Source organism: Channa argus, chromosome 16 (assembly GCF_033026475.1).
Source record: "Channa argus isolate prfri chromosome 16, Channa argus male v1.0, whole genome shotgun sequence".
Classification (NCBI taxonomy): Eukaryota; Metazoa; Chordata; class Actinopteri; order Anabantiformes; family Channidae; genus Channa; species Channa argus.
In genome coordinates, this window is record NC_090212.1 from 14,697,208 (window position 1) to 14,724,000 (window position 26,793).

At 38.6% G+C, this 26,793-nt stretch overlaps 1 protein-coding gene across 1 annotated transcript; it reads right to left on the minus strand.

The window, feature by feature from the left end:
• Positions 1 to 15: 15 nt before the first annotated feature.
• Positions 16 to 24,797, minus strand: LOC137101723 (unconventional myosin-X-like). The gene is made up of 6 exons (XM_067480463.1): positions 24,320 to 24,797; positions 13,760 to 13,858; positions 3,496 to 3,654; positions 2,295 to 2,482; positions 767 to 901; positions 16 to 157 (listed from the first exon to the last, which is right to left on the minus strand). The coding sequence occupies exons 1-6, from the start codon at positions 24,338 to 24,340 to the stop codon at positions 16 to 18; spliced, it is 744 nt and encodes a 247-aa protein (XP_067336564.1). The 5' UTR covers positions 24,341 to 24,797.
• Positions 24,798 to 26,793: the final 1,996 nt, after the last annotated feature.

The following is a 26,793-nucleotide window of genomic DNA, read 5'->3' on the forward strand; positions in this document are numbered from 1 at the left end:
ATATGCTTATTCTCGCTAAGAAATAAGGATACAGTCAATGACACAGCCTCCCTGGATGTTTCCACACTCCGAGAAGTGAAGCTGGATAAATTTCCCAAAACGACTGGAGTTATTGTTGTAAACCGTCTTTGCGTTACCAAACGCTTCCATGATGGGACTGCAAGGAGAACCAAAACCTACAGTTAGTGGATGTTTGTTTCTGTGTATTTCATTTTCTGTAATTCCAGCACTAAAGAAGTGTGATTGTGAATAAGGCCCCTCCCTTTGATAAGAATAACTTTCCAAAAGAATATTTTATTTTATTAACATCTTATTAAGCAAGAGGAAATTTGTGTCATATTGACATATCGTTTGCTCCTACCATCTTACATTTGGTTTTGTTTCCTTTAGGTTGAAAAAAAAAATTAATTAATGGTAGATGACATTTGCCATTATTGTTGAAGATATAAAAGAAACACTGTTGGACTGTTGATTAGAAATCAACATCCCTAGACTTTTTTAATCAGACATCATTTCTATGGCCAGTGGAGGGTTTTTGTCTCTTGAATGTAAACGTGTCATTGCTGAAAAGACAGAACAGAATGGAACTGCACAACAATATAACATAACTTTGGGCTATAATAACTACTAGCACAATTAATCCGTGGAGTCATTTTTCATGCCACCATATTCATTTGACACCGGGCTTTAAACATGTAAAAATGACTTTTGCGATGAAAGCAAAGCTACGGAAATGTGTTTTCTCTTCGCTTCGAAAGTCTTGTACCTGCTCTGTACGATGGCCTGCTCCACACGGGTGCTTTTCTCAGATTGGGGAGTCCCGGCCGAGTTCTGGCTCATCATCGACAGAAACTGCAGCAAAAGTTTAGTGCTCTCCGTCTTCCCAGCCCCTGACTCACCACTGTTGCATACACACATATACACACATACACACAAACACGCGTGCACGCACGCACGCATGCACACATACACACACACACACACACACTCACCAGTTTAATTAAAAACACTGTGACCTTTGCGGACATTCCTAGAGCCGTAACTGCGTCGATTGTTTTAACTGATATTGAGGTTAGATAGCTTTAGCTTCCCAGTCTCTCTCTCAATCAGGACACCAAGTGAGAAGAAGACAGAGTGGAATTGATAAGATGTCTGACTAGCATCCTTTTTCTACCCAGTGGGGCTTTTCTATTAGTGGCAGGGTGTTGGTAATTACTATAAGACCAAATCTCAATTTCATACTGTAGGTAATATTCAACTGCTAAAATGTTATACTTGTAATATTATTATTTTAAATACTATTAATATTAATATTGATGATGATAATAATAATAATAATAATAATTTAGACTTGACTCTTCAAACTTGATCTTTGTTCAGTACCTTCTACTGAAATCAATATGTCAATAACCTTGATTTGTCATTCATATTAATAGCTGCCATTATTATTCAGTCTTTGAGGAAAGAAAATCAACATATGTGGGCTGACATTCATGATTTGATCAGTAATCAACTGCAAATATTCCTGTGGATATTTTGTTGACACCGGATTGTTTATCCGACATATGTTTTTTAATACAAAAACCCTGATAGCCAGTTTTTTAATGTTATAAATATTAACATTTTCTGCCTTGGATGTTGGTTGTATCAACAATAGTATACACATTTTCTTAAGTATAAATTTTTCTCATTTATGATTGAGTTAGATCAACCATCAATAACTACAATTGCGATGATTTTACTTAGCAGCAAATTAAAGACATCCAAGAAAACCTATTTGCAATGCTCCCTCTGAAAGTATTAGTCTGACATTTGACAAATTAGCCTAGCTTAGCACAATGACTGGAAGCAGACGGAAACAGCTAGCCTGGGTCTGTCTAAAGATAACCTCTGAAAATTATTGTATAATAAGTATAATAAGATGTATTGTGTTTTTTCATGCTGGGCAAAAAGTTTGCACTTTGCACTTTGTGGTTGTAATAGGATTATGTGCTTAACTATTGCTTGGTCAGGAAGAAGTCCCGAAATGTCTTACTGTTCCTTTAAATATGCATTTACATTGCTTGCAGAGATATAAAAAATGCATAACTTTGAGTAAGTAAAAATAGCAGAACGACCCTCTCATCCAGTAAATGCTATATAGGCACCGTCCCCTGAGAGCCTCAAGTGTACAACAACATATAGAACCTGTACAGAAGGACTTGGCATTAGTGGGATGAGGCCATGTGGCATGAAGCAGTTTTTAACCAGTGTACCGAATCATTAAAATGGCCTCCTCCATTGTGTCAACTCACCTGATGAGGATGCACTGGCTGTCATGGCGTTTCCAGATGCAGCGATAGCATTCATTGGCCACAGCAAAGATGTGTGGTGGGAGCTCCCCTAGGTGATGCTTGGAGTAAAGGTCCACCTTGTCTGGGTCATACAGACCTGGGATCTGCTTGTAAGGGTTGACAGCTGCCAGAATGCTGCCGATATTAGTCTGCAAACAGCCAAAGAGCGAGAATATACATTTCAGATGTGTCTTCTTAATTTATTTAATTCTTTTATTTTTCTCACTTCTCTCTCAAATGCATGAAATTCATGAATTCATATAAAATACATCTATGTCAAATGTTGAAGCAGGCTTTTGTTTAGAATAATCTGGATTTGAGAAGGAACACAGCAGAGTTGACATGTAACAGTGGCACAAATTAGAAAGCTGAGGTCAATTCAGTGAGATTCTGAAGGAAGGGAGGACATATTTCTATTTTGTTGTACCGAAACAGTCCCTACTGTTCTGGAAAAAAAAACACACTTCAGATCAGCAGCGCCCCCATTGGTGCATTTTGTGTATGCACGTATAAAAAACTATGCAGAAAAGACACATACACATGCATGCATGAACACACAGTGACACAGAAATCTGACCCACACATGCTAAATTCTTATGATCAGCTTAAGGGAAATCCGTGCATAGACAATGTTTCATCATCTAGATTAGGTCACACCCAGGGTGGCTGTTATTACTCTGTTGTCTGGAGTTGAAACATGCTGTTCCATAACCATTATAAATTGTAATTGTTTGATACTGTATGTGTGATCTATCAGTGACTACAATTAATTTCCCTTAATATCAACTTTATAACTGTAAATAGCAATTGTTGCTTTGCCCTGGTCATAGGTGAGGGGTTCAGCTAATGCATCTATTCATAGATTAGATTAGATTGAACTTTATTATTTATTTATTTAAGGACGGGATGAACGAGTCTAATAATGGATGCATGGATAGATTTTGTCGTTAGACAACGCTTAAAAATGTGACGTTTATTTTGCAGTACTCTGACTTTATCAAAGTCTTCCTCTCTTACCCTTTTATACCTCTTCTTTGCTTTGATGGGTTTGATAAGATGATTTGTGTTTTCCACTAAAAGGTTCATGCATGGAAGATTAGAGGATAAGAAAGAGGGGCCACATCAAGACAAACATGACACGCGTCTGTCTCAGTGCACTCACATAGATATTATCCTTCTGATAGCGCTGGTACAGGTTGTGCATGATGGCAGCCTCGTGTAGCTCGGCCAGTGCTGACATGTCCTCCACCCCATCAATGCTGGACTGGTGCATAGCATACACACGCTCCCTGGTGACCTCGGCCTGCTGCAAGTACAACACCTGAAACAACGTAAATATTTTCATGAGGTTCAATTATTTACATACGTCACACTGTTATGAGATGCTGTATTATCTTTTATTGCATACTAAACATCTATTTTCTCCTAAGAGATTTCCTACAGTGACATCACTTAAACGTGTTGCAGTCATACTTAGAAAAACAAAAGTAGGAAGTGCTACTGTCATGAGTCATTAATGTTCATGCTTGGAAACACCAGTTTGACAGAAAATAAAAATCTCACCCAAGTTGTAGATGTTCACAGTATGAGCTGAAAATAAATGTTTACTAAAGTAGCAATGTATGTTTTTAAAGCTATAAATGTATTCAATATAGAAAACACTTCTGACAGGTCATCAGTGGAAGTAAAATGCAGAGAACAGATAATTACTTTTACTTAGTTTGACATTTTGGTAAATATTCATAATATTCTCTATAAAATATGTAACTTCTAAACCCTGATTTTTAATTTTTAATTTTAATTTTTAATTACATTGGATAATGTGATACTTATTGAAACATATTTTTGAAGCCTGATTAGCTGTTTTTCATCTTAATGTAAGCCAAGCTGTGTTGACTGGCTGCTAGTTGGCATTTACCATATTTAATGTTACAACAAGAGTGGGGTCAGTCTTCTGATTTAACTTTTGGCAAGAAAAGGCTGATGCTGAAATTCATTGATGTGTTAGATTTCTTGCTGAAAAAAAGACAATTATAGGTTTGTCCTACATACCTATAATGGCATTCACTGGTAAGACTGATAACTAAAACTTTACTTGATAATAACGAGTGTAGGAGGAAAGCAGTGTATTAAAACCAGTTTTAAAAAAAGATCCTTACATTTTAAGGGCTTTCCATTTTTAGCATTAAGCGGCTAATTGTGATGCAACAAAACAAAGATTCACACGAGGACAGAGCTTTGTGGTGTATTTATGTCATCCGTCACCGTGGCAACTGCAGATTAGTGTACATAATGGGTGGGTGGCCCGGGTGTGGGAGAGAAAACTGAAGAAGAAGAATGACAGGTAGAGTAAGGACAGAAGCAGAGAAGACATTAGAAAGGAACTGGTTTGATGTGGCCTGACCTGACAGGTGAAAGCAGCTCAGTGTGTATTCAGGTCAGGCACACACACAGGCTGCTAGAATGATTCCCGCATATCCTGACAACACACACACACACACACAAGATGACTGTGATTTTAACTACAGCATAAAGGTCGTTCATTCATTCCAGCAAAATCAACTTGTCTAAGAATAGAAATCATGGCCTTTACAATACTGAGTTGCTGAATGTATTTGCTCAGTCTCACAGCTAGCTTCCAGTGTGTATGTGTGTTACTTTAACAGATGTGTAGGAAGTCTGTTGATGGTGGCAGAGGGGCACGCTGTAGGCAATCAGACGCTCAGTTCTTAAATTAATCTATTTCGCTCCAGTAACACTATCTTCTACCTCGCAGAGCTGTTGAGTGCAAAAAAATAAAAAAAATGAAATTTCTGTTTTTGGATTACATATGAGAAACCCGTGTGCTACATAACGTAGTTTCTCTATTTTATTTTTCCAACAAATAACAAACATAATGTAATACAATCGCAGCCAAATTGTACAAAAGCAAAAAAGGTGACACTGGCAAAATCTGGTCAACTGGGTCTAACTGAGCATCTGCCATCAAGCCTTGTCGCGTTTGACTGCTGCATGTTCATAGTGTGTTCTTCCCATTTTAAAACTATATACATCTCGTGCCTACACTGTTGGTCGCTGCTGATCAACCTTTCCCTACTCACTCAGCTGTGTTTAAATAACCTGATAATCCCACATTCTCCATTACTCCATTAAGAACAACATAATTTACATACAGTCCATTGACTAATGACTTCAAATGAATGTAAATGCTGATGAAAAAAAAATCAGTTAATTTGGGTTTATTAATATCACTTCCTGCTGACTGTCTATGGGTACATGTTTGTATGGTAATTTACTTTCATGGTCTGATGTGCCTGGCAGAGACACCAGTAGTTAGTTGAGCTTTGGGCTACGTGCACACACAGACACACACTTTGAAACAGAAAGTCTTTCAAACGATATCCAAGTCCATTAGGCTAACGCACCACCACCACCCTCCCCTTATCTCGTAAGCTTTCTCACCCTATTAAATCTCTCTCTCCCACTTTTGCTTTGTGTCAGATTCTTTCTTCTTCTGGATTCTCTATGCCTTCATGTCTCAAACATCAATTCTCTGTCTCTCTCATCTCCCTTTCTCTTTGTATGTCACTCCTCTTTCATCCCTTCCCCCTCTCTGTCATTTGGTTCTATTTTCTCTCATTTTTTTCTTCATGAACCCCCTCATCATTAATTTACCCTCTCTCTTCTGCCTGCACCACTGCATTTCCCACCTTTAAACCTCCTACAACTTCTACTTTTCTCCCCTCATTTTTCTTTAACTCGCTGGTGCCTGAGGGCTATATACTGTATCCTCCATACAATATCCTCCACAAATCTCTCTCATATTTCGACCTGTCTTTATAATGTACATAGATGCCGGTTTGCTCACTCACACATACTTAATTAATGTTTAAATGACTCAATCTGAGACCCTTGCCTGTAATTGTAGGCTTACTGAGACCCATTTCAATCAGAAAGTCAGGCAGCCTTTGCAATCTGGGGTAAATTATAGTGGAACAGATGATAAGGATTGAAACACACACATTTATCACATCCAATCAGCACATGTGTTGAAGGGAGGAAGGAGGATGTCAAAATTGTCAAAATTAACCCCCCACTCCTTAAGCCTGGTACCAGGGGATAATCAGCATTTACACAGTACTGTTGGAATTGTGTTCTCCAAGGATGTCCGAAAGCATCTCAAAATGTCTGTATCTAAATTGTTGCACACTTGATATCTAAAAAGGTTTAAACATTTTCTCCGTAAGATTAAAATGAATAAATGTCAGAGCTACTGTTACGTTCTTTACAATTGCTTCTAATGCCAAAGCTGCTTTCGAATATTAAGGCCTTAAACCGCAGATAAAGCAGAGATGTTTAGGGAAAATGATTCAGACAGAGGGGATGCTATGCCGAAAGAAAGTATGTCAGTGGCAGAAATAAACAGATATAAAATGTGAAAGAAAACAGTTGAGGAAAAAAAAGATTAGTTTTAAATGTCTTCGACTTTTCCTTACATTGGTCTCAAGTGAGTTTTAACACTCTTCAGCTTTTTGGTGCATTTTAACACACACAGAAAAGGTAACATTTATACACACAGTGTACTGTACTTTGGTACACGCAATATGACGGACGACTCACAGAGTCTAAAAAGAAAAACTTCCTATTTAATAATTTATGACTGGAGGGAGGAACAAAAGAAATACATTAAAATCAGAGAAAGAGAGTAAGACGTGAAGATAAACATTCAATGGACTGACAGAAAGTGACGAATAAAATTAGAGTAATGTCAAAGTAGGACACGGTTAACTATTGTAACTCAGATATGTCTTCATCCTTACTAACATGTGATGTGTGGGGCAGAAAGCCAGTGTCACTACATGTCTAAAGTTCATTCAAAGTTTTATAATCTATTATTTATTATTAGTTATATTATTTATTTATTAGTTATTTTGTTAATAAAATTAAATACATTTTCTCAAATTGTATATGGCAATTTCTCACATTATGGGGGGCTGGGGGGATAGCAAATGACTTTGGTTGATCTTTCATGTTCCCATTGGGATAAACTGTAATACCTCTGATGATCCCTCAGCTTTCACATATCTATGTCAGAATCTCAATTGCAGTTATTTACATTTTTGAATACATTCTTGCTAAATAAATGACAAATGACTTACGCTTATGCTACATTTAGTTTTTATTTCCAATCAGCAAATGCTAACACCAAGATGATACCATTACATCTAACATCTGCATGTTAGCAGTTTTATTATGAGCATGTTACCACTCTGATGTCAGCATTTAGCTCAAATACTGTAACATATTGTGCCAGTTTTGTTTTGCAACAACAGAGATTCTACTTTGCACAGAGAAATAATATTGCAGTAATTGCAGTAAGTATAAATGGACCTTTTCATGGAATTTGTTGACAAAGTACTTTCTCTCAGACACACTTCATCCTTTTCATCATTTTCTGATTCTTCTCTCTTTCAGCAAAACTGGAGTATTGTTAAACACAGTGCACACTTTGGCCCTTCTCTAAAGCCCTCTGATGTCTTGAGGTTCTTTGCACAATTCAGAAAGAGGTCCAGGAAAGACAAGCCTCTTCTTCTGACTTCACATATAAGCTGCAGACAGAATGAGGAGGAGGAGCGAGAAAGATAAAAAGGGGGAGAAAAAGAGCTGTGGACACAGTGACCTATATATTAGGACTCTAGTCACCAATTCAAGATATAGTAACACACCTACAGCTCTTCTCTCGTCGCTGACCTGGGATCAAATATGGCAGACCTCCATGGGTCAGATTAGGATTGGGTAACACTGAGGAGGTATTTTATGTAATCTTAAGCAAAGCGAGCAGCCTCAGGCCAGCAGTGCTGCACAAGTCATTTTATCTGAAAAACTCTGTGTTTTTATTACATGTAGGAAAAAAAATGACTCCTTTGCACTAACTACAGGAGTCATGATTTGCTTAAGTGCAAGTGTCTACAGGGAGACAGGATAATATAAATCAAAAGCAAAATGTCTTTTAAATAAATTCAATAAATTCAGTGTTATACAATACAAGGGCTCATGACAATTTTCATGACAATACCTTAAGGCTTTTTAAATAATTTCTAAGCATGTCCTGCAAACAAATTTAATTCCTATTATTGATCATTCACCCCATTTGGCATCCACTCGGTTCACTGATGCAACTATGCAACAACTCTGTGAAGTTGAGGCGGCTAAATTAAAGGTCAAGAGGTCACGAAAGTCAATGGGACATTAAGTGTCTCTATACATTTCATGTCAATCTATCAGATTCTTGTTGACATATGCTCTATGCTGGATCAAAGTGGAGCAACGGACAGACTGACTTCCATAAAACAAACAAGCATATCTATAATTGTCCACCAAATATGTGTTATATACCTCAAGCGACACACATAAAACACTAGACAGATTGGAAGACGTGTGTGTGTGTGTTTATGTGTGCGAGTCTGACAGAGTTAAGTAAATCTCATTATAAGATATTAAGCGAATGAGTAACTATGAAGTCCTCAGAGGGTTAGAAATATGAAACTGAGAAGAGGAATGTGGGTCAGGAGATCACATAGCAACATCAGCTTGTTTCTGTGCCGAATCAGAAGTAATTCCTACACTTTTAATTAGGGACATTTTACAACGTGTGTCAGATTCTTCTCTTTGTGTGTATTTCCATTTTATGTGTGCAGACATTGTAAGGCATCCCTGCAGCATGTTCTGTGCTCGCGTGAGCTCTCACTGCAGCCTTAACGCTAGCTTCTAAAATCCAGGTCACGTAACACACGTTGCCCATAACTCATCGCAAACATAAAGTGTGTGTGTGTGTGTGTAATGTTTTAGTGTGAGAATACAAGTGCATATCTGTTTTTTTTATTTTTTTTGCATTCTGTGTGTGTGCCAGGATATATAACTATATGCAAGTTATATATGCAAGTAGACACTGGTGAACATTGTGACATCCGGACATAATATTAGATCTGTAACCATCTAAACTAGACCAGGAAGCTCTCAATCAAAATAAGGTGTCACTGTCTAAATATGACTGGCTTTAAATATGAGCTCAAAAACGAACTTACGCTAACAACACACAAAAGTGTTTTTAAACATTTTAACCACAAATCTTTCTCATATAAAGGTAGAGGGTGAGAACACACCTGCAAATAGTATTTTTTTTTTTTTTTTGTCCTTTAGGCTTATCCCGTGAGTTCAGGGTCGCCACAGCGGCTCATTGTCCGCATGTTGATTTGGCACTGCCCTAATGTTATCAGGAAATTACCTACACTACATACTAACATACACACAGCTGTGTTCTCACCTTTATGCTGAGGAGCCTTTCTGAATGAAATATTGTCATCTATAATTATAGAACTATGGGGAATAAAACAGCAGTTGTAGCAGTGTTTTTTGTTAATTGTTCTTGGTTGGAGTGGATTAGGTTTTGTGTTCTGGTTTACATGTAGGTATTACATATATGTCCTTTGCGTATATTTACTTTTTAGAATATTTCTTGCGAGTTTGTCTTGTAAAAAAGAAAATTAAGTTAAAATAATCTCCTGACTAAAGCTACAAGGCAGCAAGTCAAGTCAAGTCAAGTCAAGTCAAGTCAAGTCAAGTCAAGTCAAGCTTTATTGTCAGTTCTTCCACATGTACAGTACATACATACAGGTAGTTCTAACAGTGGAGCCTAAGATCTAGATCACATATAAATATAAAAATATAAAAATGGCATGAGGGTCAATATCAATTCGCTTGCTCCGTTAACAACTCCCTCTCCCTGCTCTTTTCTGCTCTGCTAACCATTCAGGAAATCATAATGATTAATTGAATTGGTTTAAGTGAATCTGAAGTTTTTTTTTACTTTTAGTGCATGATGGCTAGTGACTTGTAGTGACTTTTCCAGTAGGTTTTAACTTCTTTACTTTCTGTTAACACTGGTCACGAGAGCCTTTGACTGCACCTTTACAGATTAAAGCTACAGTTTGCAACAATTTTCAACATTTTGTTTAGTAGAGTTATACTTCAAAACTCATCTTACAGTATTCTGGGGAGGTGCTTTCAGTGATCCAGACTCACAGACCTAGAGATATTGGCTTCTAAATGTTTTGATCAAGGCTAATCTTAATCTGGTCAATCACAATCTGAAGCAGATTTATTGGCCAAGTATGATAATACGCACAAGGAATTTGCTTTTGTAACTTACAAGGAAAAATTACGGACAACTGTAAGAATGCCCTAGAGGGTAGACCCAGGTGCAGTTGGCAGTTCCAACACAATTACTTGTGTACTTAAAGTGCAGTGTTGTGTGTGGGCATGTAGTTGTTAAGTGTTGGGGCATCCAGTGTATCCAGTAGCAGGGAGTATGAGCTCAGCTGTTAGTAAATGTGATGGCCTAAGGAAAGAACCTCTTCAGACAATGGTAACTATTTCAGTTTGATTATTAAGCTTTAGGGCTTCTTTTTTATTTTAATTTGATAATCACCTCAGGTATACCTGAAGGGCTGTACAGAGAAAGGTGGTGTGTAAAGAGAAAAACAGAGAAACCTTGTATAGAACAACATAAGCACTGCACTTATGCATGCATCAGAAATAACAGGAGACTCTTTTATATACATCACTACTTTATTTATTCAGTTTTAATCTATTTCCAATTTTTTGATGAGCCACCTTCACACTAGATTCATTAAAGTTTCATCTAATCTGATCTAATCTTGTGATCTATTTCCTACACATTACATTACACAGACATAAAAGGAAAAGGTAAAACCCCGGGTCATGGATGAGATATCTGTGCATCATGCAAGGTTTTACTAATCCGACAGACTGGTTGAGTACAACAGTCAATTTGCAGTCCTACTGCAAATGCAAGAATTCTGGGTATCCTGGGTACATCCAACAGAGCGAAGACCCAAAAGGGGTTTATCTTGAACATTCGAGTGTCTTGTGAGACCCGAGGAGCAACATGTTGACAAGGAATGTGTCTGAACTACCTTTAGTAGTTTAATTCCACGCCAACATCAAAGACTGCAAAATTTAGCAGTACACACACAGATGTTTTGTGAAGACACATGATCTGGAGATGGTTATGTTAGAAACAAGCACGTAACTAAAGTACATTTTTTGGTTTAACATTTAAATTTAGTGACCAAACCGATCTTAAGTCGACACAGAGGTGTCCTGATGCAACCAAGGCTTTCAAATGCATCAACAGCAGGCCCAAAACACTGCATATGACAAAAGCCCTTCAAAACATTACTGTGATAACATTTTCTAAAGGTCCAATGAATTACAAAACAAAACAGAAGAATAAAATTAAAAGCACACAACATATCCCGCAGGTCAAAACATCTGCTGTGTACTAAAATGGATAGTTTTGCAATTGCACATTTGGGTAACAGCAAAGTTTAATTGTAAAATGACATAAACAACTGCATATGTCCTCTGTAGTTGTAAGTTGTGCTGATTTGATTTGATTCGAAAGTTCATATTTTGCAGCCACAGCATTTGTTACCCCAAACTGTTGATGTGGTGAATTGGGAAAGGGTCTGTAGATTACAGAACCAGAGTGACTGAGAAGTAGAGGAAAGATTTCAAGAATAAAAATGTATAAAAACAAAAGAAAAAACAGTCAAATGTTTTTGTACTAGCAACCACAATACATTTCTTTAAACTATTAAGATGCTTACATGACCAATAATCAGGGGGGGCACATAACCAGGGAGGAATGGGTATCCTGTAACTGTTTGCATGGATCAGATCCTGTTGTAACAGAGTAACCCCCCCATCCCGCAGATACCCTATCAAATATTCACCGCATCCTGCAGAGCTAGCATTTAAACACCAACGGCTAGCAGAGACGGGAGGCAGGGAGAGTTAGATGGGGGGTGGGGAAAGCTGAGGACATTCATAATCCAGAGCAAATGCCTGAGAATGACTGTTCCTATAACCAATCCTCTATTTTGGGAAATGCCTGTCTGTGCCTGCTGTGTCCCTGAACAAGAACACCACATCAGCTGCACCAGCGATAATGTCTTTAGAGCAGCATTTGGCCATTTAACATCTCAAGGACCACAAAACTTGAGTTTATTGTACACCAGTGAAACAGTGTAGTTGTGGATGTTTAGGGGTATAAAGGGTGGACTCTTGAATTAGAGCCAAAAAACCCAAATCTATTATTAGCTCCATCCAAATGCTGCCAACTGGAGCATGTGTGTGTGTCAGACAACAAAAAAACATTAAATCCAAAGAGCAACGTGTGCTTGTTCTTTCTGTGATGCCGATTAGTTGAGCGCATGAACACACAAATAGTCTTAATGAGATTTAAACATTCAATTCCATTATTTTGGCAGGTCACATAATGTTAACTGGGTTGGAGCAGGGGCAGCCGTGCAGCTTTGGCATTTAGAGCAACTTCAGGCAATGCCAGAACACGACTGGGCTTTCATAATGCTTTTTATCTGTTGCAGGTCTCCTCTGAAGGCTCGATTTGTGTCAGAGATGAATTTTGCATATGTATGAGAAGCAGGAGGAGGAAAGAACTGGGGCAGGAAAGTAGACCATGATGACCAGCGGTTTCTATTGATCCACACATGTGAAGGGGAATCTGCACAGCTGCTTCACTCTTCACCCTGACCTTCACACAAATACAAGTGCACTTTCCAGACAACTTCACAAGCAACTACTGCACCTTTCACTTGGCAGTAGTGTGAAGCTGACACTGTTTACTCTTCTGGCCTGGTTTTAAACTAATTATATGGGTTTTCAGCCTGAGCAGGGTTTACAACGTTCTATTCCATTTAGAAAGTTTGCTCAGTAAACAGCCCCATTCACATAAATAAGTAATGATATTCTGAGGGCTTTTAAAGTTTGGCTCATCACATTGGTTCAATAAAAACTTTTGTGTATCTGTAACAGTTTTTCCAGATCGTCAGAATTTCAATGAAAAATCTGTTTCAGAGTGGAAGGGTGAGGGGCCCTTTCCTAGTTTTTGTCCAGGAGCCCATTTCCTTCTTGTCCATCCAGGCCATTGAGTTGCTGATCATAAACACCAATCCACTCGTTTGACTACAGCTTTAACCTTCCAACCCTCCCTTGCTCTCTCACCAAATGTGTAGTCACATTAGTCTGTTTCGCCTCCTGCAAACATTAGCGTCTTGTCCCATTTTTGCTACCAAAACTATTGAAAATATCCGAATAATTTCTGTACTTTCAGGAAAGCAAACTGTGTTAAATTAATTGATGTCATTTTCCTTAAAAGACAACCCAAAGCTACTACCTTACACTATGTGTTCTTCTGTCTAATAACTGAAACTAATAAACCTGTAGGTTTTAATAAAATGTTATTATGTGCGTCAAACCAACATCATCGGAAAACAGACACTAGCAGTGTAAGTCCATGTTTGTCTGTTTGTGTTTCTTACCTCTCCATAGTCAATTGTGACCACAAGGGTTCCATCTCCACAGGAGTTGACAGTGGCTGGAAGAAGCTGCTCCTTCTCTCTGACCCAAACACGGGCCCCCTGCACCACACAAACACACACAAAGAATAAAGTTAGGATGTGCATAAGGTAATGAACCTGCTGGTGGAGGCTTCCAGCTTCTAGCCAACAGCCCAAACAAAAACAACATGAACATTGTCCCTTTGATCGTCACCTCACATACTCTAAGGGGTTGTAAGAGGCTAGAAAATGTATCCCTCAAGTACAAACGTTTCATAAGTGTGTGTGTGTGTGTGTGTGTTTGTGAGAGAGAGAGTGTGAGTGTTTGACTCAAGGTCAGAGGAAGTGTGTTAGACAATGCCATCTGTTGGCCTCTAACCTCCAGGGCACCACATAACACTGGGGGGGGGGGGAAGAGGAGAGGTAAGGAAACAAGAGAGGAAGAATAAGAGGAAGCAGAGTCAATGGGTCTTGTGCAGTCAATCTTACCATGTCCCAGATTTGTCTGTACAACAGTATTAGCCTCTGGATGGTGGTGTAATAGAAATATTGATAACTTATGGAGGAGCTTTTCATCGGGACAAAATGTGCCGATGTAATTACTCAAGTGCTGAGAGCTGAGATGATGTTTGAGCCATGAAATACTTTATGGGAAACCAGATGTGTGTATGGGAATAAAGTGAACAACAGAGGAGTGGAAATAAATTATTTTAGCAACAGATGGTCCCATACCCCCAAGCACTGCCCTTTTCTTCTCTCTCTAGTTGGTCTTGACACACAAACTGATGAATAGAAAACAAGTCATGCTCCAGGCCACATTGTTAACCAGGTGGAAATCTTTCACACAAACACACACACACATACATATACATAAACTATATATACACACTACACAGTAGCCCCAGGTAAAGCTTAGGGGTTTAAAAAAAACTTTAACCACGATTAACCCGTTGTCATCAAACCTTTGCGCACCAGAGGCATAGAGATCCTTATTTCGTTTTTACGCATCTCTTTGCATTAGTTTCCCATCTGCTTTTTATCATTTTGTGTATTTCTGATGGGGTTTTTTTTTGTGATGTTTCTGTGCTGCATATTTCTTTGCCTGTCTTTTTTGTAATTTTAACTGTGTCTTTGCTATACCTGGGAAATAAACACAATTTTGATATTTACTGCAATACAAAATTCCCCGAATGATTATAAACTTGAGTCATTTTTCATCAATGTGCATCTCTGTTGAACGGTCATCCAATTAAACCCCAGTGGCTTGATTATGTAGCTGCCGTGTTGGGCTAAAACAAGCAAAAAACACACAGATTGACTTGACATGTTGAGCAAATTGTGGGGGAAAAAGTTGACTCAAGTCACAAACCTGCTGTTGTTGCAGCTGTTCTCATTCACATCTGGGCTCTACAATGCAACGTCTGCTTCATAAGTAAGTGAAAATTACAGGTTTGTGAATGTAAATAAAATATATTTTTATTTATTTGATGTCTTTCTCGTTTCCCCTTTTCAGCAGTGCTCTATACAGTATATAGCCCCCTCATTCTTCTCCATAGTCCTTCACACATCCCTGTTGGATTCCATCACATAGAGTCATTATATTGATGGTGACACTGGGACTTGACCTGATGACCTTCCTTGGCCTAGGGCTCTATCCTCACAGCACCAATACCTCAGTAAATCCTGTTTTAACTGATAAAACTACCTCTGGCCCCAATTTAATACCAACCTGGCCTTAACCTTTAATACCAGTCATTTCACCATGAAACAAATTCATGGCACCAACATAATATGTTGTAGACCCTTCTCTTCATGTTCTCTACTCTTTTCCACTTAAACTCTCCATAAGCCATTATAATTTATGTTTTCACTTTCTGACTTACTCTGTCTGTCCGCTTTAAGTTAATTGGTCTCTAGTCCCAGATCGATGTACTTTGCCTGAGCTGTGTGCAATCTGTAGAACACAAGCAAGGATGCTGAGACAGGGGGTCATAAATGACCTGCCAGCATTACAACTTGCACCTCACAACACCCCCATACTTGTCCTGCTCTTCCTTGTGTCTTCCTCTCCTCCCCCTGCCTATTACTGGCCTAGACAGGCAAGCATGGCCATGACAGCAATCTCAGAGTCATTCTCAGTGTGTGGATATAATGAAAACGCATTCCACTCTCTACCAAATCAGACCACAATCAAACCCTGATTTAGATTTTCAGATCCTGCCACAATTAGAAGTTCTGCTACAAGTACAGTTCTGATGTTATTCTGTCAACATCGGTATACATCTGTTTTTGGACACTGTTTTGTTTTAAGTAATCTACTTAATTTATTTTCTAATGTTATTTTATATGTATATACATGCAATTCTCTCTCCTTGGACATGAATCCCACTACTATGAAGCTGCAGGATTTTCATAATGTTGTCTTAAATAAATATTATCCTATAAGAATTACAGTAAAATTAATGTTGGAACATAACCTATGCTCAATTTACATTACCTAATACATTACCTACTATTTTTTGCTATAGTGAAGTATTTATGAAATGATTCATTGTTCACAAATGCTAAAACCCTTGCTTTAATGAAGTGAGCCATTACAAAACCACAAAATCTATCTAATTTTATATTAATTAAGAAAAGGCCTGGATGTATTCAGTGTGATGAATTGTCCAAAGCATGACCAGATTAATTTTAATGATTATGCTCAAGCAGAGACCAACATAGAGAGCATCCCTAGAGATAAAGCCCCTGTTTCTGCTCAGGAAAGTTAATGGATGCCAGTGCTATTTGATTGAGGAGTCACCCTGGAAAATGTCTCTGATGAAGAAGTCCTCCTTTTTTAAAGATGCTTTTGCCTCAACAAACACTGATGAATCTCAGACAAAAAAATATGATGTGAGTCTACAGGCATACACACATACCAAACTCTCTCTTCAGCAGTCAATCAGCTTATTGTCATGTCACCGATTATAAAACAAAAAAATACACATACAACTAATCATACATTAAGTCATAAGGGTGTTGTTACAAGCAGCATTCCTTAATTGTTCATCTCACATGTCTGGCAGTCCAAATTTTATTTTGGCATTGAATTATGGATTTCAGCAAAATATATATATATATATATATATGAAAAAAAAGGTGATTGTCTATTGTGCTCCAAGTGCTGCTAAAAGGGTTGGTGATCTACTCTACTTCCTCCATATCGGTGGTTACAAACCACAACATTAGGTAAAAGTCCAACTTTGCCAGAGGCTCTGTGGGCTGTACAATGCTGTACATGTGCTTTAAACAAAAATACAATATCAACATGTTCATAATTCCTGTGCTGATGATGTTTAGCAGCCGTAATCTATGGTTTACCACATTAGCAGCATTTGCTCAAACACATTATGTCTAATATCAAAGGGTCCAACTAAGTAAAACTTGCTGAAAGGTTGTTAAAGGACTATTAAGATTGCTATAATTCATCCAAATATAATTAGATATTTTGCAGGAAGAAGGGTATTTTTTGACCTAAGATGGGATCAGCGAAGTCTTAAGAATACATCAGCTAAGGATCATAAATGCTCTCCAGTTGCTGATGAGATACTTCAGTGTGGACCTTAGGCTGACTGCCCGATGTTGCCATCCCACGGAGACAAAGAAATAAAGAAATGAGTGTAGGTGAAAAAAGGAGAATATAACAACAAAACAAAGAATAGAAAACAGAGACTTAATTAAAGCTGGTTGTTATCGTCTTTCAGGAGAACAGAAAACAGGAGACAGAGAGGACAAAGAAACCCAAGGAAAAGAGAAAATTGGTGATAATAGATCAACAGCTTTCAGTGGAACATGTTCCCCAAGCTGATTTGGTATGAGTTTTTATGCCCTTCCTGCCTCAACACTCCCATTCTGTCCGGGCTTAGGACCAGTATCAAGGACGCCCTTGGTGGCTTTGTGGGGCGACACCTGGTGGGGGTGGTATTCAAACCTACGGCCTTCTGTATCCAATGCTCTACCACTGAGCCACCAGTATTGGTGATAATAGCATAAATACACAAAATGTGTAAACGGGGTCACAAAGGTTAGAAGGAGAGAAGCTTGAAGAAGATGCAGAGTGACGGAAGCTAGACACAGATGAATAAATTATGGCAGAAACTGCTGAGTAAACATTAACTAATGGAAGGTAATTAATGGCCTGCATGGACGAGGGAGTGTCTCTAGAGACTGAAGGTCAGGGGGGCATTTAAGGACAACTTTGAATGTGTGTGTGTTTTTTTCTGCAATAGTTTTCTCATTAGCTACAGTCTCTTCTACCACAATGTTTAAGCACCATCTGATATACAGCTCACAAAAGATTAACAAAACTCAACAATTTCTTATTTAACGTGACAATATCATGTCTGGTCCTGCTGATTTTCTGTGTGATTTCTCACACACTTTCTCTTTTAATGTGTGTTTTGACACTTTGTGACACTTCAACCCCCAAGACAGGAAAATATAATGTTCTGAACCATAGTTGTTGATAAATCCCTCAATTCTCCACCCCCACAGCCTCTGCTCTCCCTCTGATTGATGTCTAACAGCAGAGCGGATGTGGGTGTGGCTGTGAGGGCTTATGTAAGTTAATCAGGTGAGAAGACGAGGGACAAACGGGTTGTTGTCCATCCTTGATAGAGGGCTAGTTTATATAATTGTAAATATAATTTATTATATTGTTTTGTTGTTTTTTATAATTTTTTTTTTATTTTATAATTTCTTAAAATGTAATTTTGTTGTTGAGTTTAAAGTTGCACATCTAAAGCTGAACAGTGAACTGTTTGTACAAGGTAGAGAGCAGTACAAAGCAGCCAGATTAGTAAGATTCCACAGACTGTATTTAAATGTAAATCATTATAAAAATCAATTTCATTCTCCACAATATCTTTGACCAACCTGAAGAGTAGTGACTCAGGGATGTGCAAAGTAAGTAAAGCTGTCATTTTTAAAACCTCCACCTCCTGTAGATGGCAGAATCCCTGTATAATCAAACATGACAGTCCCACACTGCATGCACCTGCCACCCTCCCCAAATAACTCCTTGCAACTCAGATTCTGTTATTAAATTTTAAATTTAAATAAACTACAATGCATTAAAAACATGTAACGCCTTAATCAAGTTTGAAGGACGTTACATTTTTGGAGACAGTGATAGGACTCTTTTCTATGATAAAGCTCTTTGATCCATCTTCACTAGTTTGGCCCGACCTGTGTCAGGAACCAAAATTGTGTCAGCAATATTCCATTAAAGGTGGTAATACAATCAGGGCAGCAAGGATTTCAGCAGATTATAGCAGCTGGAAGGAGAGCAACAACATTTGTGGCTGTGTGTGTGTGAGCGGGTGTCACCTGTCCTATATCAGTCACATCTGTCAGTGAAAGAGATTACAGTCGAAATTTAACTCTGTAGGTACAAAAACCATCTGGAGGGGAGGTGAATGTTTTGAAAACAGATGATTTAATTATCAAAGATATAATTAACTTTAATCAAACAATTTATATGATGGGAATGTTGCATTTTAAAATTGAAAACATCCCGGCTTCTTTTTATAGCCTTTCCAAACTGAAAGAATGTCCATTAATTTCTATCCTTCTCAGGGCATTTGACTGTCTTAGCACACAAATCCACAGAGGAAGGCACCAGGTCAGAGCTCACTCTCTTCCACAGTTACTGTAGGCACAGAAAATGTGCATTGTGTTCCTTTTTTGGCTTTTTACTGTTATGTGCAGTATCTGAAGCATTAGCCAGATGAACTTTTGACCTGCCTTGAATTCCAAAACAAACACATGATGATCTCTCCAAAGTAAACCACATGAGTCTACTGCTGAATTACAAGCAGGGATAGAGGCAGCTGTTAATATCATTTTGTGTTTGTACAGTATGTGTGTGTGTGTACAAGTGTATGTTTGTACATTGCAAATCCTCTTTGAGAGGCCAGTTCTGAGCAGTCTGCTAATTATCACATTCTCTCTCATCTTGGATTAAACTACAGTCACACACCCCCACCTACACCCTGGCAACAAGACTCCACAGCAACAGTGTAGGCACCATGGAAACTGCCTCCCAGAACTGGTGTTCAAACAGAGATGATTGTAGCATATGTCACTCTTTTGTAAAATTATTGATTTACTTTAGATTATTATAAATTTTACATTATATGTAAAAATAACCTATGAAACAGACTTATTAAGCTGATCAGGACAAAGACTGCATTTCCACTACTATGAATTTATTTCTAGTCTTAATGTTCTCATATTTTTAATAAATACATTGTGTGAGTCAGAATCATGATATTCGTATTATATACTCATAATTACTATATATAGAGGTTTAAAAAAATGGGATCAACAGAAAATTAATCTGATGCTGGAAAAAGTTTTTTTCTGTAGTTAGCTATAACTGTAGCTATAACTATATGAAGCTAATTTGTGACATTTTATCAACAAATTAATTTGTTAGTTAATTAATTAGTAATTAAAATTACTCAGTAATGAAAATATTTATTAATTGCAGCTTATATTAATTTAACCAAACAGCCAGCAGCCACGCACAAATATTAAATAATAGTACTCAGCTACTAACAGTACAAGAAATTAAATACCAAAATTTGTACCAAGATACTCAGAGTTACATTTATTGTTATCAAAATAACAAATGCTCCACCACACAGTAAATACAGTCATTTCAAGAGACAAGCAGAATTTGGGGAGCTGATGTTTCATTCACAAATGGATTAAAACAGGTCTTAATGCAAATTGATGGATGCAGAGCTCAGTCACACCTACACAGACAGAACAAGCAAGAGAAGAGGAAAAGGAGGAGATGTAAAGAAGAGAAAAAACAGAGCTGGAAAATTGCCATGAAGAGGAGGAAGACTGGCAAAGCAGCGCTGAAAGTGATTGGTTAGACGAGATGGAAAAGCACCGAGCTAGTGGCTTCAGGGAGAGACAGAGCATCAGAGAGAAAGGGAAGAGAGGGGAGAGAGAGAAGCAAAACTGATGTAGCTCCTGAGCAGAACAAATGTGTTTGGAGCTACTGAATATAGGTCACACATCTCCAGTGACTGTTCCCTTCTCTCTGCTGAACCAGTTTCCAGCAGCATGCTCTTCATATGAAATCCTGCATAAATTGGACCATAATCTACAGCATAGACACAAGCTCTGCTAAATTTACCCCTGGGCTTTTTTATCGAAATGCATTGAACAAAAGAAAGCTTGAAATTTTTTTCCCAAAGTTACACTTGATATATTCGAGGTGCAAATCAGTTTGCTAAAGTGGAAGCTGATTGGATATTTGTTGGTGTGTACTGTATGCATGCTTATTTAAAAGCTTATCGAGCCGCTATACAGAATGCATCCGATGATTAATATTTTACTGCAGAGCAGGTTCTTTGAATGTAACATTAACTTTAGAAAGTAAGATTCAGAAAGCTTTTATTGCGCTATAACACACTGTTGCCCATAAAGTTGGAATCATTTTTTTTTTTTTTTGCAAAGGATAATAGTGTTTTAATTTTCACTGTGATATGTATGAAAGAAATTGATAAATAAAGCTTTGAGAAAATATACACTATATCTATCAGGAATAAATCTCATTGTGACGAAAGGTTCATGAGAAGTGGTCAAAAATATTTTTATTCCAACTTTATGGGCATCAGTGTATTTCTGTGGTAAATATGGGGGCAACTCAACAAATTGCAGAGTAGTAAAATATCACTGAGAAAAGCCCATTAGCAAAGAAGCAATATCCTGTAGACAGGACTGGTGACTTGGCAAAGACTTGGCAGAGAGATAGGCTATAAGTGGGCAAATATGGCACGGAAGTAACGTGTCACTGCATCGCCAAAGCTGTTCTTTCCACATTCACACCTGTCTGTCTCCTGGTTATTGGGTCATGGTAGCTGTGCACCTGGAATTTAGTACAACATATTACACACAAAAAACACACACACACATTAACTCAAGCGGGAAGTGCCATCCCAAAGACCAAATCTGATTCCCTGAAATGCACACAGCAAACACACAGATACAGGTGTTGAGAGCTCCAGGTGTTTTATTCAGCAATGTTAATCTGTTTCTGATATGAATGTTACAAAATAAATCTCTGCATTTGTATTATTTGTTTGACTGCACAATGTTTACTGCACTGTAGTTTAAATTGTATCAATGTGGATATTTTATGCTTTGTCAGTTAAAAAAATTATTTCTTTAATGTTCAATTTAAATTTGATTCTACACACACAGCCAATTTACTATGACACATAACTAGCAGTTAGTGATCTCAAAGTTGTAGTACAACCTAATGAATGTGCCTGACAACTTAAAGAACTGCGATATTGTTCTTGTTCTGCTTTTATGCTCTTCGACTACTTTTTAGAAGGTTTAGGCAGATGCACTTCACTTACAGTACATGTAGATTGCTTTTTGAGATTAGCAGGATGACAAAATGACAAGCAATTGAGATGTTCAGCAAATGTATCCCAGGATAATTGGATATTTTTAATGTTCCTTTATGTTGTTCCCATCACATCTTGTTTGCCAAACAGTATCTTCTACCTCTACATTGTTTTTCCACCTGTCATAACCAGGACAGAAATGATTGTTTGTATTTAGAGCTTAATGTCACTACAACTACCATATTCCACTTTCAACCAACCCAGTTTGAATATAAGAGGTTTCTACAGTAGTCTAATGCCACCTGACATTTCATGCTTGGCTGAATGTCCAGCTATCGTGTTTTCTGCCTGGGTTGAGAGAAAGACAGAAAGAGATGTCTGCTGTTTACTGTTTCTGGTTTAAGAATTAGATTGACAAATGGTGAAATGCAGCAGTGGTATAAGATTGAGGGGAGGGATGGAGTGATTAGAACAGTGGAGGAATGAAACTAAGTGGATTTGTGGCAGACACCTCCCAAGAGCATTAATTGCTCGGTGCTCAACTGCATGAAGTCATGCTTCTAGATATCAGATGTGCATTTTCTGCAGGACTCCAGGCCTGAACATTATAACTCAATAATTCACTCCATTTTCAGGTCTCACACAGGCTTTTAGAGTCTGTGCCATGTGGGGCTACAGGGCTGGTTATATGGTGGTCTGTAAATCAATGCTATGATCAATATATTATAGGGAGACTGATGGGAAATGGAGCAGGAGAAAGGGTTGCTACACTTAAATGTTGCTGTATGAGCATTCAAAGGGGTGGCATGGACAGTTACCTTTTCTATCATTAATATGACACACTATTGCTAGGACTCAAGGCTGTATTCCCCACCAACAGCTGAAAGAGCACTGGATGGACAAAAGTGCTCACAGTTGTCCCTGTTACCACTCATACTGTAGGCCTTACACCCACCCACACACCAATGACAATAAATGGCATGACATCACTGTCAATGAGACACATAATCCGATATCAGATTAATTTAAGAGGGAAGAGGTTAAGTAGTTTGGATAGAGATTGACATCAAAGTCACTGGACAGGACAGCGTTTCACGAGATTGTGTGGATGAGTGTGTGCGTGTGCCTCTGAAAGATGTGTGTTGACGAGAACACAAATGAAATGAAGGGACGTGGAGAAATAAAAGGACTGCATCTCCTCAGGGAGGTGAAAGTACAGACTACAATGACATTGAAAGAACGAAGATAAAGAATTATGGACGGTTAGTGGCTAAAACGACTGCCACTCTGAATCTAAATGTAGAACATTTTAAGCCTTGGCTTCACAAACATGCCAATGGTTCGGCCATATTAATCCAAATAAGCAGTGAAACCATAACAGGCCTTTTGGGATATGTAGGGTGAATTAATAACCACTTATTTATCTAACATTCAAATGTAAGGACAGTTGTTAACCAATGATCTCCTATTTCACCTCTCACCACACACAAATAGCCCTCATCCTTTCCATTCGCCTTCCACTTCCACAGATTGTCACCTTCCTTCTCCTTCTCCTTCACCCCCTCTTGCATTCCCGCAGCTATATACCGGCCAATACCCACCCAAGGATCCTTGTTTCATCCCATCAACAGCGCTCTTAAAACCTAAAGGGGGGGGGAAAGTCTTCATAACAGCAGCATAGTGTGGGAGGGCTGTTGCTGAAGGCCAGCACGGTCTACCCTCGGTTAACAGATTGGCTTTAATCCGAGAGCCAGCCTTATGGATGTAAAACCCCGTGTCAGCTCTCGTTTGGCCAATTTATCTGCGGGCTCTGCTCTGAATTAATTCACCAGGCAAAGCCGACAGTCAGCCTCTGATGCTCTGCAGTGACAATAAAATAAGAGGGGTGCTCAGTATATTTCTAATCGATATATGAATAAACACGCAATGAGAAAGGCCTGTTCCTTTTCTGTGGTCGAGGTAAAGCAGTACCTGCCGTAGAACCCAACTCAATGTGGAAAAATGGAAATGGAAATATAATGTAACAAGAATCTTGCAGTATAAGCCATGCATCCGTGCAGATCCAGGCGATATCACGTCGTGAACGTTCTTGCGATAACGCTGACACACATTGTGCATGGCTTACCTCTGTGAAAAACGCATCCATCCTTCCTACTCCTCCCAGACAACGCGCGCCCAGCCCGGCAGAGCGCAGACACCGGCACCGGATTCGTGTGCGCAAATCTCTCCAAACGAAATGTAAGCGTTTTTACTAAGATAGGGGGGAGGCAGCGGCGGGTGTGTGCTGGCGTTTTCCATTCACCAAACGTTGATCTTCATATCCGTAATGGTTGGATTGCTCAAACACACCTTAGCCGCGTTCGGGCTCTCTGCGCAAAGAGCCACATGAGAAAAATCCAAGGAGGCTGTGATGAAAAATAAAAAATGTCCACGCTGGGCATCCGTTTGAAGAGTGTTAGGCTACATGAAGCGCCTCGGTTTGCCTTGTTTCACTGCTCCAATGTGCGAATATGTGTGTGCATTTTAAGTGTGGATGTGTGGATGTGTGTATGAGACTGTGGGGTTGAGAGAGAGGACCAGTCAGGGGCACAATGAGCTTGACGCTGCCCACAGCACACACCGACGGGGCGGTGCAGTCACAGCCTCCTCCAGCTCAAACACACACACACACACAGCACAGATGTAGGGCTATCTGTTGCAGGTTAGGAGCTGTTGTGGTTGGGCCAACATTTGGATTTTCCTCTAAAAAATACAGTTCTTGTGGATAAAACAAGTTTCCTTGGTTTTGTCCCATTAGGCCCAATTACAGGTGTTGATCCTGAGATGAACAAGATTGCAGCAGCAGAACCAGCAGTTCGACTTCAGTGCAGCAACAATCCAAAAATGGGTAAAAGAGAATTTAAAAAAAATTGAAAATAAGAAAAGTAAGGCACCTGCCTCTTTTTTTTAAACAGGGCTGCTTTTGTGAGGAGGCATTTATTTTCTAGTCCTTACTTCATCATCTGTATCGTGCTACAGAATCAAACTCAAAGCTGATGCTGTGTAACTTTTTGTTTTACATTCATAGCAGCAACTTGGGTTGTAACTAATGAATTGAAATTAATTTACTAATGCCTTTTGTGCTTTTTGTTGCTGGCTTATTTGTTTTTGGGTTGTTTTTTGTTGTTGTTGTTGTTGTTGTTGTTGTTTTAAAGCTTTTTCATTCATAAGACCAAATGCTATAGGTTTTTCTCCCACCAGGGCTTCTGGAAAACGACTCGATAGCATCTGGACCAGACAGTACCTCTACAGATGTGGAATATTCTAACAACCATATTATGTTTGTTTTTATTGTTCACAAATTAGTTTTTCTAAATTAGCCATGAGGCACAGGGTGTCAGCAGTGGTCGCTTTAATGTCTCTTCAAAACCAGAGAGACAAAAAGAAAAGGTGAGAGGAGGGAGGAGGTTATTATTTCTGTGTGGTCTTCTCTAAAAAGTATTGCCCTTGTTGCATATGAGGAGTCTTGGTTACAGGGTTAGTCAGACCCCCTGCAGGGTGAAAAATTATATGTCATAATACACACACACACACACACACACAAACAAGAACACTGTATATCATATGTATGACCAGAACAATGGGGAAAATCACCTCAAAATCAAGTGGGATAACAAACAATGACACCAAAGACACCATTTGTATGAATAAGATTAAAACAAATTGAGAGCTGGTTTATGTGATATGGACAGTGCAGGCTTTTTTTCCTCTTCAGAGGACCAGGCTGCAGAGGCCAGGTGCAGCTATCAGTAGCCCAGCACGCTAAGGCCTCTCTGGGGCACAGCCTGGCCCCCTTGGAGCCCTGGGCGTACAGGGAGGGGGGCTGCACCTCCATCTTCATCAGCAAGACAGTTCAAAAGGTAAACCCGAGACTGGGCCCCACATTTTACTAGAAGTGTGTGTGTCTGTAGGGGATATAGGTACACACATAACATACACAAATCTTCAGGAAATGAGACCTGGTCTTTATAATCTTTAATATAAACTGGCATCTAGGGAAGAGGGAACTTGTGTGGTGAAACACAGTTTTCAGGAACACAAAATGTGAACACTTTATCACACATTTACAATCTCTGTGAAAAGTCAGAAATATGATCCAGATTTACACTGGAAGGGCTTGAAGACATGTAGACATTTACCAGAACAAGGCTTCATATAGAAACACATAATAATTTCACCACTTTGTTTATTTGACAGCATATTTTATATGCTATTATTACATATGACAGCTATTACTGCATGGTAATAATACTTATGAAGACAGAAACAATAATGTTCAGGATCATGCTGACAATTTGGTTGATTTTTAAGTAGCACAACAAACAAACTACTTTTATTCTCCCTGGGTACAAACATAGAAAACCACAAAGAAATAACTAATAAATAAAATGAAACATTGAACTTTCAGTGTCATTTTTATTTCTTATTTTTTATATTTGCTAAGGACAATACCTCAAATAATGACACATATGAGGGATTTGAACTTGAAAGATAACGATCTATTGTAAACATTTCTGCTTCTGCAAAGATCCATACAGAGTACAAAACTGACAATGTTAT

Excerpts from the sequence above, each read along its gene's own strand:
- LOC137101723 (XM_067480463.1), bottom strand. The coding sequence starts at position 24,340 with ATGGATGCGTTTTTCACAGAG. Across the intron at positions 13,859-24,319 it reads TGGATGCGTTTTTCACAGAG|GGGGCCCGTGTTTGGGTCAG; the intron begins GTAAGCCATGCA and ends TGTGTGGTGCAG. Across the intron at positions 158-766 it reads CAGGCCATCGTACAGAGCAG|TCCCATCATGGAAGCGTTTG; the intron begins GTACAAGACTTT and ends TTCTCCTTGCAG.